The sequence below is a fragment of the Leptonychotes weddellii genome, chromosome 13 (genome assembly GCF_054177405.1).
Source record: "Leptonychotes weddellii isolate Sample4059 chromosome 13, ASM5417740v2, whole genome shotgun sequence".
NCBI classification, from domain to species: domain Eukaryota; kingdom Metazoa; phylum Chordata; class Mammalia; order Carnivora; family Phocidae; genus Leptonychotes; species Leptonychotes weddellii.
Genome location: NC_138381.1, coordinates 34,341,530 through 34,357,485, shown reverse-complemented (window position 1 = coordinate 34,357,485; position 15,956 = coordinate 34,341,530). Strand labels below are relative to the sequence as shown.

General features: G+C 42.3%; 1 protein-coding gene across 3 annotated transcripts in view; it reads left to right on the top strand.

Moving 5' to 3' along the window:
• Positions 1–15,956, top strand: part of MAPRE2 (microtubule associated protein RP/EB family member 2) — a 141,558-nt gene that overhangs the window by 41,453 nt on the left and 84,149 nt on the right. Inside the window, exon 1 of one of the 3 annotated variants that reach the window (XM_081801395.1) lies at positions 14,840–15,114. The exons of the other annotated variants lie outside the window; for them this stretch is intronic. Within the exon in view, the coding sequence (XP_081657521.1) occupies positions 14,996–15,114 (119 nt within the window). The 5' untranslated portion in view covers positions 14,840–14,995. Of the gene's footprint in view, positions 1–14,839; positions 15,115–15,956 lie in introns of those variants that run through there. 3 annotated transcript variants of the gene reach the window in all.

The following is a 15,956-nucleotide window of genomic DNA, read 5'->3' as shown; positions in this document are numbered from 1 at the left end:
TCTCTGCTTATTACAGGGAAGTCTTTTCTCATGCTGATACCAGGAGGCAGAACTAGCATGCCAGGTTAAGAGGTAACCAAATTAAATCTTCCTATATATGGTGAGGGATAGGTTTCTCAGGGTAGTTAGATTGTATTGGGGCACTTCAGTATCCAAAGTAAAACTTTGAATGTTTATCCTGAAAGTGGGAGCAAACCAGTGAAGACCTTTGAAAAAGAAGGGACAAAAGCTAGCTCTTGGGGTGATAGACCAGAAGCCTTGAGAAATAAGTAGGTAAGGAAGCGAGGAAACCTCTCAAGAGTCTCATAATCTAGGCATGAAGTAGTAGGTGGGCAGTGGGATGTGAGGAGTGGCAGAAGAAAAGAGAGGGACCTGTGTGTCTCATGGTTCATGTCTCACTGAAATGAACAGATATGGTGACCAAATCAGAGAGACGGGGTGGGGGTGGGGCAAAGATGCTGAGGCGTCACAACTGAGTGCTGGATTTGGGTCCAGTTCAAGCAGGAGAGGTGACAAGGGGTGGGGAGCCAAGTAAAGGAGAAGCTTCCTCATTAAATGCACTGTGCATCATCCAAAGCAAGAGCGCCAGCCTAATTTCTGCTTCTGCCTCTGGTCTGCTTATTCAGTAAGTGAGGGAGTGCGGTGATGACTAGACACCACACCACATTTTTACAAGGTGCTTTTGGAAACCTGAATGGAGATCTGATTTTTTGAGTTGCACTCATGGCAACTTTCCTTCAGGGAAACGTGCTTGGTCAGCAGACGATGTCTATTTTCTGCTGATGTTTCCGTCACTACCACTTGGGGCCAGGTATGTTCTCCCTCTCCAGAAATATTCGGCCTCTGCAGAAAAATCCATATCCTGCTAAGCCATTCACTGACATCTGTCCCCTCTTGTTCCTGTGTTGTGGGTTGGAAAGCTCTGTGTGGCTTTGCCCCTCCCTGAGGGTTCCAGACACAAGGCAAAAGACAGGTTCCCTCTACTTGCAAATCCCCAAATTGACCTGAGTCATGCCTGGGAATAGGAGAGAGGGCAGGATCCCTTCTCAGGGACACTCACCAGCCTCCTACCTCAACAGTCTCCAACTAGTAATGTGGTCTTGTGATTTATAGCATGAACTTTAAGTTCTGAATCATTCGAGAATCTTAAGCCTTTGATACTTGAAAATCAGACTTTTGAGGCTCACAAATTTTTCTTCAGGTTTTTCTCCATGCCATGGGCATTAAAGTGTATTTTGAAACTCAGTACTTTAGCACTGTTTCCCTGCCGCCCCCCGCCCTTAAATTCTTTAACAACCCTGTGTGGAGGACATGGGGAGTTAAGGAGGTAGAACAGGGTGAGTGTGGCAGAATGTATTTTTCATAGATGGCTACCACAATAGCTCCCCCCCACATGTTTCTCTTATAGTGTGATATTGACATTCTTCCCATTTATGATTCTGTTGGAGTCAATATCCCTTCTTGAATCTGGGTTCCCTTGACCAGCAAAGTAGGATAGAAGTTATGCTTTGGGACTTCCAAGAGTAGATTCTGAAACCCGATGCTCTTTTGCCTGTTCTTTAGGGATGATCATGCTTGGAATCCAGCCACCATGCTGTGAGGGAGCCCAAGCCGTGGGGAGAGGTGTTTGTAGATGTTCTACCAGAGCCCCAGCTGAGGTCCCAACCAAAAGGCAATATCGACCACCAGTTGTGAGGCTGAGGAAGCCATTAAGATGACTTCGGTGGTCAGCCATCCTTCTAATTACAAATGCACAAGAGATCATAAGTGACAACCACCTAGTGTGTCTAGTCAGCTTGCAGAATAAAAGATAATAAAATGACTGTTGTTTTAACCCACTAAGTCATTCCTTACACAGCAATAGAGAACCAACAGGGCGTTGGTGTTATCTACATTACTGCACAACAGATGATGCCCAAACTCATAAACTTAACACAACGATTTTGTCACAGCTCAAGGTTTTGTGGATTGGGAATTCAGGAAGACCTTGGCTAGGCAATTTATCCCTGATCCACATAGTGGGTCACCATGAGCTGTGGTGGCTGGGGCCAGAGGATGCTTCTTCAGTCATGTGCCTTGGAATTCTGTGCATTCACCACCCCTCCCTATCACTCCTTCTCCTTCCCTCCTCCTCCCCATGATCTCTTCCTCTGGGGCCTCTCCACATGGCTTGTACTTCCCACAGCATGGTGACAGAGGAGAGTTAAACTTGTTATAGGGCAGCTGGCTTCCAAGAGACAAGGCAAAACCTGCTAGTCATTGTAAAGTCTAGGCTAGGAACTAGTTGGCATCATTTTAATGCCAATAGAATCTATTGCTCAAAATCTATTCCTCAAAGCTGCCACAGGGCCTGCCTAGATTCAAGGGGAGGAGAAATAGAGCAAACCTCTGAAGGGAAAAGGGTAAACAATTATGGCCTCAGTAGATAAAGCAAAAACTAGCTTTATATCTCAAAGTGTTACCTTGTGAATCTTAGTATACCCCATTTTATGGATGAAGCTGAGGCTAAGAGAAGTAATTTGCCAAGTTTACTAACGTTTAAGGACCAGCATCTGGATTCAAATTTGAGTCTGTTAATCCAAACTATGACTTCTACTTCTCCTTGCAAAATACAGTAAATATACAATTTATACTATATTTTCTTTTTTAAAATTGAGATATAATTGACATAACATTGTACTATGTTTGGGTGTACAACACAGTGACTTGATATTTGTATATATTGGAAATGATCACAATAAGTCTAGTTCGTATCTATCACCATAGTTACAACTGGTTTTTTTTTTTCTTTTTGAAAATGAGAACTTTTAAGGTCTACTCCCTCAACTTCAAATGTACAATACAATATTACTATTGTCAATATGTTGTACATTACATCCTCAGGACTTGTTTATTTTATAGCTGGAACTTTGTACCTTTGGGCTCCCTTCACACATTTTACCTACCTCCCACTGCTCTCTGTATCTCGGATTTGTGGTTGGTTGGTTTTTTTAGATTCCACAGACAAGTAAGATCATACGGTATTTGTCTTTCTCTGTCTGACTTACTTTGCTTTGTATAATGCCCTCAAGGTCCATCCATGTTGTCCCAAATGGCAATATATCTCAATTTTTTTATGGCTGAATAATATTCCACTTTGGGGGCGAGAATATACCATGTTTTCTTTATCCAGTCACCTGTCTGTGGACATTATAGGTTGCTTCCATGTCTTAGCCATTGTAAACAATGCTGCTCTGAATATAGGGTGCTGATATTTATTCAGTTAGTGTTTTCATTTTCTTCCCATAAACAACCCAGAAGTAGAATCGCTGGATTATAGAGTAGTTCTATTTTTCATGTTTTGAGGAAACTCCATACTGTTTTCCAGAGTGGCTGTACTAATCTACATTCTCACCAATAGTGGACAAGGATTCCCTTTGCTCCACACCCTCACCAACACTTATTTCTCATCTTCTTGATACCAGCCATTCTAACAGGTGTGAGGTGATTCCTCATCATGGTTCTGATTTGCATTTCCTTCATAATTAGTGATGCTGAGCACCTTTACAGGTACCTATTGGCCATTTGTATGTCATTTTTGGAAAATGGTCTCTTTAATTCCTCTCCATTTTTTAAATCAGATTATTTTTTGCTATTTAGTTATATGAGTTCTTTATATTTTTTGGATATTAACCCCTTATTTATTTTATATATAAATATATAGATATATTTTATATATAACCCCATATTTATATGACTTGCAAATATTTTCTCCTATTTATGGGTTGCCTTTTCGTTTTGTTGATGGTTTCCTTTTGCTATACAGGAGGTTTTTAGTTTGATGTAGTCCCACTTCTTTGTTTTTGCTTTGGTTGCCTTTGCTTTGGTGTCAAATCCAACAAATAATTGCCAGACTGACATCAAGGAGCTTAACCCCTATGTTTCCTTCAGGAGTTTTAAGGTTTTATGTCTTATGTTTAAGTCTGGAATTTATTATGCATTTTTCTGTATGGTATAAGGTAGGGGTCCAGTTTCATTCTAATGTATGTAGCTGTCCAGTTTTCGCAACACCATTTATTGAAGAGACTGTCCTTTCCCCATTGTATATTCTTGCCTCATTTGTCATAAATTAATCTTATAGGGGAGCATGGGTGGCTCAGTCGGTTGAGTGGCCTACTCTTGATTTAGGCTCGGGTCATGATCTTGGGGTTGTGGGATGGAGCCCCACATGGGGCTCTGTGCTAGGCAGGAAGTCAGCTTGAGTTTCTTTCCCTCTGCCTCTCTGCCCCCTTCACACACACACCCCCACCGTGCACACTTTCTAAAATAAGTGAATCTTTTAAAAAACCTATATATATAGGTTTATTTCTGGGCTCTCTTATTTGTTCCATTGATCTATATGTCTGTTTTTGTGCCAGCACCATACTGTTTTGATTAGCACTATTTTATAATACAGTTTGACCTCAGGAAGTATGATGTCTCCAGCTTTGTCCTTAAGATTGCTTTGGCTATTCTGGGTCTTTTGTGATTCCATACAAATCTTAGGATTGTTTGTTTTTGTTTGAAAAATGCCATTGAAGCTTTGATTAGGGATTTCATCACATCTGTAGATTGCTTTGGGTAGTATGAACATTTTAACAATATTATCCATGAGCATGGAATACCTATTTGTGTCTTCAATTTCTTTCATCAGGGTCTTAGAGTTTTCAGTGTATAGTCTTTCACCTCCTTGGTTAAATTTACTCCTAGGTATTTTATTCTTTGTGATGCCATTTAAATGAGATTGTTAATTTCTCTTTCTTATAGTTGATCAGTGTATAGAAATGCAACCAGCTCTGTATATTAATTTTTTACCCTGCAACTTTACTGAATTCATGTATTAGTTCTAAGGTTTTTCATGGAGTCTTCAGGGGTTTTCTGTGTAACATGTCATGTGCAAATAGTGACAGTTTTACTTCTTTCTGATTTGGATGCCTTTTATTTCTGCCCCACAATTTATACTGTATTTTCTCAATTCTAAAGTGATATCTTCAGTAAGGAGGGTATTATCTCTCCCCCCACCTGCCCCCAGCACACAGACACACACACACACTACAGCTTTAATTTTTTTTAAATGCTAGGGAAATATCCTAAATAGCTTGATCATAGGCCTAACTCAACCAATCTTTAGGGCCAAGAAGATGGACTATTATAATTGTCAAACTCTACTAGAATCATAAGGTTTGAAGGAATAGTTCCCAGAAGGATGGAAAGACAAGACTAATAACTCACTAGACATGCCATTGCTTCTTGTTTATAATGATCCCATTGCATCCTTGAAGGCTGATAGGATTCCCCCCCCCCCACCCACCACCGAAGACTGGACTTAGGGGTTTGGGGGAGGGTATGAGAGGCAGGCGGTGTAGTAGAGCTAGTCCCAAGAATTGACTGTAGTTCTGTCAGCTGACTATTAACTCATTGTGGCTTTCCATATGTTGTTAAGACTAAGATCCGGGCGCCTGGGTGGCTCAGTTGGTTAAGCGACTGCCTTCGGCTCAGGTCATGATCCTGGAGTCCCTGGATCGAGTCCCGCATCGGGTTCCCTGCTCGGCAGGGAGTCTGCTTTGCCTTCTGACCCTATCCCCTCTCATGTGTTCTCTCTCATTCTCTCTCTCTCAAAATAAATAAATAAAATCTTTAAAAAAAAAAAAAAACTAAGATCCTTTTGTATTTCCTAAGAATCTGATAACTTCATAGAGAAATTAAATGGAAGCTAGTTGAAGGTCTTTTGTCTTCATGTGCTATACTCTGTAGTTGGACCCTTCATGTTCTGTAGATGTTCAGTAAATGTGCTTTGTCTTCATGTGCTATACTCTGTAGTTGGACCCTTCATGTTCTGTAGATGTTCAGTAAATGTGAATTGAGGACATGAAGGTAACTTGGCCTTATAAGCCCTTGAATAAACAAAGTATAGGCTCTAATTAAACCATTTCTGATAGAAACTTAGTCTCTGTGATTTCCAGTTGCATTTTTTTTTTTAATGAACTAGCTTCTTTAATTTTCTTCTTAAAAATTTTATTTGGATGAGGTCAGAAATTGGGGAATTTCTCTTCCATTACTCACACTGCTTCGCAGCTGCTGGCCTCATGTTCTCCACTGTAGAGGAGACATCAGTGAGCCACAGTTCTGCCGTGTACACCAGACTTGACAGAGAAGCCCCAGGCTCCGGAAGACCCACCCTCCCAGTGTCCCTGGTTGCCATTGGTAGCCTGAGTTCTGGGCGCCTCTGAAACTCTGAAGGCCACTGATATCTGTTGGAACTACTATTCTTCACCACCCATGTACCCTGGCTCCTGGCTTCACATTTATATTAGTTAGTCCCTTGACTCAGTTTGAACTTTTTAATATCAAAGTCAGAAATAAAACCAAATGGGTTAGTTGACTTTGGGGAGCCCTAAGGAAATCCTCTCTTGAAAGCTTCTGAGCCTTCTGGAAGATTATTTGTTAATGGTACCCACAGTCTCTTCGTTTCTCTTGTCACCCAGTTGAGCCCAAGATGCCTTTTGTCCTACCCAGTCAGTTCAACAAGATGTGCTCAGTTTAAACATGGAAATAAAATAGGGGAAGGAAATTAAGGAATTTCATGAACTTGGGCTCAGACACATTTCCGTAAGAGCATTCAAATAGGCATGTCTGTAGCTGGATGGTTGAATTACAACAATCTTGGCATAGTGAAAATGAAAGCAGACTTAACTTTGGAAACAAGTACCCCCCCCAAAAAAAAAAAAATGCCTGTAGTCTTCTTTCCCCTCCAGAAGACATCAAAGAAATGGGCATTGATAGTTGAGGTTTGTTCAGGAAAAAAAGTTAATTACTATCAATAAGGGTAAGAAAATTATTTTTCTTTATTAATCATATATACTACTAACCTGGTATCTCTTCCTCCCTACCCCCTCCCCAGTCTTTTCCTTACCCATAACTTTCAATTCCTATCCTTCCACTTCTTCCAATCCCTTAGTCCCATGGATAGTGCTCTTCTGTACAGCTTTACCTCCCTACCCTCTAGACCGAGTTAATTGCCTTCAGGGCAGCAATCTACAGTCTCTTGCCTCCACGTCCTTCTGATGTTTGATGTCTCATCCCTGCTGTTCCCCAACCTTAGATTCTGCATTCTTACACCCAGGTTTTAGAAGGCAGGTTGTTGTTAGTGAATAAGAATGACAACTGACACCTGGCAGGTATGTTCCTGCCCGGCTTTGCTACTTTCTGGCTGGTGATCAGGCTAAGTTATTTTTAACTAGTTACCTCCTCTGACAAGGGAGACTTAAAATCGCTCCTTATAAGTTTCTGAGGACTAAAATACCTGCACAATTAAAGCATAGCGCTTGGCCCATTAAAAAGGATTGAATAAATGTTAGGTGTTGCTATTGCTATTGTTGTCATTGTTAAAACTCCATATCTCTGTCAGCAGATGCTGCTAACACTTCTACAAATAAATGGTTTCTAACTTTGGTTTTAAGTCAAACTCTTTACAATGGCCATTCAGAGCCCTGTACATTCTGGTCCCTCTGTTACCTCTCTGAACTCCTCTCTTACTACTTCTCTATCTCATGACATACACATTCACTCAAGTGTAAGTTCCATGAGGGCAGGGAATCTTGTCTGTTTTGTCAATTTCTGTATTTCCAGTACTTAGAATTGTTCCTGGCACATAGTAGGTGCTCTATTTATTGAATGATTGAGCACTGATACAAATATCACTACCTTGGTGAAGCTTTTCCTGTTTCCCCAGGCATGGTTACTCTATTTTCTATATTTCTGTAATACTTAATGCATTCTCCAATTAACATTTATAACATTGTATTTTTATGGAAAAAAAGGGGCGCCTGGGTGGCTTAGATGGTTAAGCGTCTGCCTTCAGCTCAGGTCATGATCCCGGGGTCCTGGGATCGAGTCCCACATCGGGCTCCTGACTCAGCGGGGAGCCTGCTTCTCCCTCTGCCTCTGCCTCTCCCCCTGCTCATGCTCGCTCGCTCGCTCGCTCGCTCTGTGTATCTCTGTGTCTCAAATGAATAAATAAAATCTTTAAAAAAAATAAATAACATTGTATTTTTATGGAAAACATATTTAAGGCTCTTAAATTCAACCAGCTGGTATAATTCAAAAGCACATTTTTATTTAATAGACTGAAACCTCACATTGCACAGGTTTGATTGAATGATTACAGAAATCATAATGCTCTGAGTGTTTTTAAATTACATTCCCATCATGTTCTATGAATTATTCCACAAAATTAAGTCCAAGCTTGAGAAAATCCAAGGAAAAGCAAATTAGAAAACTCCAGCACACAGAGACATCTTAGGCAGTGGCCTGTTCTGTGTCTTGACATTACAGAAACCTTGCTATTTTACTAGCAGATAGGGAGGACATTTGCAAAATTCTGCATGAACATATCAGCATAGCTATAAAAATATGGCTGATAAGTAATCTACAGTCTCAAAAGTCAATCATGAATGAGCACACCTTTTAGGTTGTCCTTGAAGGGGGCTTCATGTGGGGGGGAAATCCACCAATTTTAAGTAAAATGCTATTACTAAAAACCAGGAGGCCTCTACATACCCTAAAATTCTCATCAGATCTAAAGAAAGAACTAATAAAATATGCTAGCCTTGGGGTTAAAAGCAGTGAACAAGACCAGAACCAAGCCCAAATACATTTCTATGCCACCCATGCAATGTCAGGGCCAGCACCACTGGCTGGTTAATTGTATATTTATTCCATTGCTATCATTTTGGATGTGGAACATATTTTAAGCCCTTGATTGATAACCTGTCCCTGCCATTCTCTACTGGAAAATGTCCTGGAACATACACATGGGAGAAATTACTTGTCCCAGGGCAGCGATGTGACTGCTAAGTGGAATCCTGTCTGCAATCGGAGGTGATAACAATCTAAGGAAGCCCCCATCTAAAGTGCTGTGACAGCTGTGAATGCCTTTGACAGCAGCTATTATCAACTTCAGTGAACACGTTTTCACCTGGAAAGGCATTTGTGATGAGTAGGGGCTTCTGGGATGGAATCAAGATGAACATCCATTCCTGGCTAATGATTTCATATCTTCTCTGCTATTGTCTCTTGGATTTCTCAAATCCAAGATGCAAAATCCCTGTTCGCATGTCGGAGCCACCAAGAGACAGTGACTTTGGCGGTGCTCACTGGCTGAAGTCTCCAGAGAAACGTGATTGTGCTATAGCCTAGGAACTCTGAAAATTAAAATCTGTGTTGGTGCCCAGTTCCATCTTCCTTGAGTGGACCTGTGTTTTGAGACATCTGATGGTTTCCCTTTTTTGCTTGTTCTCATGGCTCTGTGTCCTCCGGGTCTGCCTTAGTGATCCTGCTCTCTAAGCGTGCATTTTAAATATTTGTTTTAGCAATGGGGGGGGGGTCATGGCCCCACTAGAATGGGAGCTCAGAAGAAGGGTCCATTCATCTGGTGCCTAAAAGGTACTCATTAATGAACATATTGAAGGGATATTGCTGGGAACTTTTTTTTTTTAGTGCAAATACTCATTGATTCTAGTTAGTTTCCAATACTATGTACGAACCTTGGTTCAATATCTCCTCCTCCTTTGAAGATCTTGGATTAGTCAGAATATGAGTGATTTTGCAGAGAATTCCAGTTCTCCCTACTGGAATATTTATTTTCTTCAGACTTAAGACAACCTCTTAAAAAATATCTTTGAGAACACCTCACCAAATCCAGGAAACCCTCCTCTGCCCTTATAGGATTCAAACTTTGTGACGTTTGGCCTGAGAGACCTCTCTCTAAAATTTGTTTCTCTCTTGGGCAGAGCGAAACCATTCCCTCTTTGATTTGCCCCACCAGGCAAAAATCCTCCTCAGTCTTCCTTTGCAGGCTTATCTTGTATCCATGGGCTTCTAAAGAGTTCCATGCCAAGCCTTCTCTTTCTGAGGAAACCAACATCCACTGCTTCAATTATCACCTATGAGATAATTTCCTCCAAATCCAATGTATCTCCAAGTCAAAAATACCAAATAAACTCAAGGACCCGCATATTCCCTTAGTCAACAAATATTTAATGAACACCCGCTATGTGTGAAGCCCAGTAACTGCTCATTCTCACCACTCAGATGTCCTAGAAGTACTTCTGTATGTCCAAACACATTGAGAACCTTTCTTCCAGAAGGACAATTCAATCTGTACTTCCTAGCTTGATAAATGATACCATATCCACTTGGTCACCCAAGACGTAAACTTGGGATTCACCTGAAATGGCTTTCTCCTTCACTACCCACCCACAACCTCCATCAGTGATGGTGCCCACATCCAGTTAGTCAAAAAATTCTAACCATTAGAGATCCTCTGAAGAGCTTAGATCTGCTTTCTTCTACAGCCCCTTGGCCACTGTTTGAATTTAGGCCTTCATCACTGACTCATTTTAGTCTTCTCTGATACATTTTTCACACTACTGGCGTCAGACCTTTGTCTAAGCGTGCATTTTAAATATTTGTTTTAGCAATGGGGGGGGTCATGGCCCCACTAGAATGGGAGCTCAGAAGAAGGGTCCATTCACTTCATTTGCACAAGGGATGTGCAAATTTCACCATTAATTTCTCTCCCTAAAGCACTTCATGGTTCTTTTTATTTTTTTTAATATTTATTTTTTTGACAGTGAGAGAACACAAGCAGGGGGAGCGGGAGAGGGAGAAGCAGGCTTCCCGCGGAGCAGGGAGCCTGATGTGGGGCTCGATCTCAGGACCCTGGGATCATGATCTGAGCCGAAGGCAGCCATTTAAGGACTGAGCCACCCAGGCGCCCCGCACTTCATGGTTCTGAAACACCTTCAGAATTAAGGTCAAGCTCCTTAGCTGGGCCGTGGCACTGTTCTGTACCTGGTCCTTGCCCTATCTCCTGTGTAACCTGCTCTTGGTCCATACTAAACAAATTGCTCTTTCCCAGAGACCTCACATCCTTTCCTATCTCTGTACCTAAGTGTATCTGCTTGAGAAATCCTTCATCTTCCCCCTACACTACCATTTCTATTTTAAATGCCGCACAGCCTAATGGATGAGCATCAGAACTTTGGGGCCAAGAAAACCTGATGTCCAATACTGGACAAGTTGCTTTTCTTCTTTTTGCCTCAATTTTGTCATTAGGGTTTTTGTGAGAATCAAATTAGGTATTTATTGAATAACTGAATGAATTATGTATTCATTTAGTGCCTACTGGCTGCCGGGCTCCATTCTAGGAGCTGCAGAGATAGCAGCGAACAAAACAGTTGGAGTTCCTACCCTAAAGGATCTTATATTCTATCTTGCACACAGGAAGTGAACAAAGAAGGTTATAATTATTACTCATTAGGCTTAGGTGATATTTCCTCAGGGAACTTTTCAGACGCACTTCCTAATTTCGTTTCTGAATTAGGTGCTCATCTTCTGTAGGCCTCTATCACCCTATGTGGTGCTATTATTACAGCATTACGTCGTATCATAATTGCTGGTATTTTTATCTTGCTCACTACAACCCTATGAGTTCTTCGAGGACTGAGCCTGGGACTTCTCTTCTTATCGTACCAGCTCCTAATACACAAGAGTATGCCTTACATGTTGTTTTAAAATAACATTTACTACTACAGAGCATTTGTCATATGCCAGACACTATGTTAACTGCCTTAAATACATTCTGTAAATTAATCTCCACAGCAACCGTATGAAATCAGTACCGTTACACCTACTAGAAGGTGAGGAAAATGAAGAAACCGAATCTTGAAGATGCAAAGCAACTTGCTGAGGTCACACAGCCGGCATGTAGTGAAACCAAGCAGGGGACCCCGGTCTGCCTGGCTCCAGAGCCCCAATTTTAATCATGATGCTTGATGAGAGGAGCCATTTCTCCCAGGACAGTTGGAGATGTATGGTCTGCATATAATTTATTTTAGAAACACCTATGTACATAAGACAAAACCTTAATCCAGAATCAGATGTTCGTAGCTGCTTTAGCATAGTTATTTTTTCTATAATTGATCTATGTGACTGTCCTCACCCTGCTGAGCGGTGGGGAAACAAATGGTTTTAAACTAGCCAATTCTTAGAATTCTAGCCTCTTGCAATTTCAACTGTCTTTGAATAGCTCCAGTTCTTGGGTGATTGTTCAATTTTTTAGACATCCTTCCCTCTCCCTAACCCTTCTGCCTAGCCATACCAAGCCACTGATTTTAGTCTTTATTGTGCTGGGGCTTACCTTGCCCAATTGGGGAGGGAGGTGGTGGGGAGATACTCCTTGAGGTGGTTATTTCTCAGAGTCTCAAATGGGAAAGGGGGTCAAAGTAAGGCCCTAAGACTGAGAACAAAGCCAAACCTCTCTAATATCTCTCTTTGGGGACCTGCTTTTTCCACCTTTCATCTCCTTCCTATACTCAATTGGATTTGGAAGGAGTACTCTTTCCTCCACCTTCCTGCCTTTTCTGCACTTTCCCTGTGTCCTACATCCTCCTTCCCAAAGTGAAATTTGCCCTCTCCTTTTCCCTAGGGCTAAACAGGAGAATGGTTGCCAGCCTACTTGATTTATAGGGAAAGGAATGAAAACACATCTGTTTAGCATTTTCAAATTATTACCCCGGTTACCCCAGTGTCTCAGAGGGTAATCACCGGTCTCTCGAGCTCTCTGGGTCCCTTGATAGTAACGTGACTCACAGCAGTCTTAGAGGAAGATTTACAGGGACTCTTAGATACCTCTTTCACCTGACTCACTACCCCTCCCCTCAGCCCAAATTCTTGGCCATAGTCCTCTCCTTCATGAGCAGCGTAGAAACAGTGGGAGTATTATCTCCACAAAATAAGCTGATATAGCCAATGAGCTATACATTCAAATTTTGACAAATTTAGTCCCCATGATAACACTGGTTATGTCATATATATTACTTAAATATGAGATCATGGAGAAGTAAGTGGTACTAAAGAACCCAAAATGAGAGGATGTACTCTGAAAGCAAATACTTGATTTGTAGACTGCGCTTTTTACCTTCAGACTATCCCCAAAGAAAGGGGAAGCTTTTGTGAAAGGAAACAAATTAGTAAGGAAATTGACAACCATGGGGGCCAGTAACAGAAATAGTAAGAGGAACTGTAGATCTTCATAGTGATGACTACATCTCAAGCCTCTTTAGTTCAGTGTGCAGTGTATCTTTTACTTATATTTATCTGTGTGTCTTGCAAGTCTTAGGTCCGAAGTAGATCCTTACTGTATGAGGGGGAAAAAAAAATCTCATGTAAGCTGAGATATGGATTAAAAAAATCAACTTGTACACTGGAAGTCCACTGGAAAGGCAGAAAAATAAAATTATTAAGATGCCTAAAAAAAGAATATAAAATGGGAAAAAAGGCCCCCTTGTTTGAGATTATCATTACCATCTGGGCTGTGAACTATTTGATTCTAATTCTAGAAGCTTGATGCCAGAAATAACTTATTACCAGGGAGATAGGCTGGAGAACTGTCAGGAATGACAGGGTTGCTTTTGTTTGCTTGTTTTTAATATCTATACCACAAAATGATAAAGCTGATAAACCACACAGTGATGTGAAGGGATGAGCCATATAGCCTTGTACTTTCTGCTACATATATGAATGCTGTCCTTTATACCCCAGTTCTTCCTTTCTCACCCCACAAAAGGTTGGAGACCACTTTTGATAAGCAGAGAATGCTTTAAACTCTCTTCTCTCTGGAGGAAAGTAATGGATGCATCTGGGGTCTGTTGAGAGTTTATAATCTAATCCATCGACTTTGCCTAGTACTAGCAATTCTGTTCACAGCTCTTTTCACAGTGGTCATGTTGAGAGTGTACATAAAGTACTTGATTTTTCATCTATATTTATGAGCTCACATTAAATATAGATCAGTACTGTCCAATCACATTGAAAACGTGTCATTTTGATGTTCCAGTTCACCACTTCCTAGCTCTGTGACCTTGAGCAAGTTACTTAATCTCACCAGTTTACTCATTTTAAAACAGGGATGATGCTAATCGTACCTGTCTCGTGGCCACTGTATTTGAAAACTACACTGCAATGATACAGAACAGCTAGAATGTTGAGAGCTTCCAAATACTAAATTGAGTGTTGACTCGTTTAATTCAAATGAAAATAAAATAAATGACGAGTTAATTATCTGTATCAAGAGGCAGTTTAAGAATTTGAATTGGGGAGCCTTGGGTAACCATCATGTTCTAAAATGGTGGCTATTTTTTTTTTTAATAAAAAAAACCCTTTGAGGATTATTTTCTGCAGAAAAATCTCTTCATTTGCAATCTTTAATCTTCACATTATTAAAGTAAAGGCTGCATTGATTAGAAGAAAATATAGCTTCCTCTTAGGTTTTCAGGTTTGGGGCTACTTTCGGGGAGGAGGTTGGATGTCTGAATCCCCTTAGTCTGGTACATTTTCTGGAGCAGGCCACCAGATCTTTGTATATTTTTTTGCGACCAGACCGAGTTTAATTTGAATGCTCTAAGAACTTGGTGTTGAAGGAGTTAAAGGGTCTCCCACACCCCTCTGCCTGAATCGTTCTTTTGTGTACACAGCTGCAGTCGGAGCGCGGGTCGGAAAGGAAATGGTTAGAGGAAGAGCTGGTTTTCAGACGAGGCGAGTCTGTGAGGGGGGCTGGGGGTGGCCTGGGGTTTTACATGCCAGATGTAGGCCTGCCCCGGTGCCTGCCTGGAGCTGCTCGCGTGGTCACGCCTCGGCCCTGTGCGAATTGAGGAGAGGTGATGAGTTAGCGGGTTGCTATGGTGACGGGCCCGGCCACGTGACCCGGTGCTGCTGCCGGCGCTTTGACGTCAGCAGCCGGGAGGGCGGGACGCAGGAGGGCGGGGCGGGAGCCGAGCGGGGAGAAGGGAGCCAGCGAGCAGGCGGCAGGCAGGCACGGTCTGCGCGAGGAGCAGGCGAGCGGGAAGACGAGACGCAGCCACCTTCCTCACCAGCCAGCCCGCCGCGGTTTGTTCCCTTCCTCGGGAGTGCGCCAATGCCTGGTCCGACCCAAACCCTGTCCCCAAATGGCGAGAACAACAACGACATCATCCAGGATAACGGGACCATCATTCCTTTCCGGAAGCACACAGTGCGCGGGGAGCGTTCCTACAGGTAATGGGGCTGGCACCGGGAGCGGCGCCGGGCGGGGGAGCTCGGCGGGGGCGCGCGGAAATCCGGCCCGTTATATAATGGAGCGGACACTGCGCCCGGACCCGGCTGCAGACGTGCGTTCGCCAGGGCGCTTGTGATCATTTGCTGTCTCTTTCCATGTGTCATGTTGGCTATGCATTGAGGCTTCACGAATGCAGATAGAGAGCATTTTGTGAATAGGTTTGCTGCCTGCGAGGGGTCTCCTTCCATCTCCTTCCTTCCACACTGGTAAAAATGCAAGCAATCTTTTCCCCTCTCCAAAGGGAGACAGGCAGTAGCACTTCCTTTCCTCCTTTCCTTTAGATTTTAAAGGACCCATTGGATAGGCTGTGCCTAAAGGCAGGGAACAGGAGGATGGCGAGAAAAATGTTTGCGCTTGCCCTGGTGTGTGTGCAGGAAAGATGGAATCCTCTAGATTAAGCTGCAGTCTGTGATGTTAAACCGCCAGATTGATGGAGCTTTGTAAGAATTCTGCTCGCTGATTGGTGCAAGGATTGACAGCAGAGGTCACAGTGTCAGACATTCACCAAAATTTTCTCCATAGAACCCATGGTTTATTAGAAAGAGACTGGACTGCAGTGGACCTGAGGAAAACCCGGTGCCGTTATGCATTTTCTTAGGAGTTTATAGCCTCCGCATGGGTGGGGGAGCCCGCCCTTCTTTAAACAGTAGGAAGGTAATTCCTGCTATTTTGCCGAGGTCTGATTTGAGGATGGGACTGATCTTGGTCATTGTATTGTGAGCTTTTTGATTAATGAGTCGGTCTGTATGGTTGGCATCATTTTTACATTAGCATATCTGGC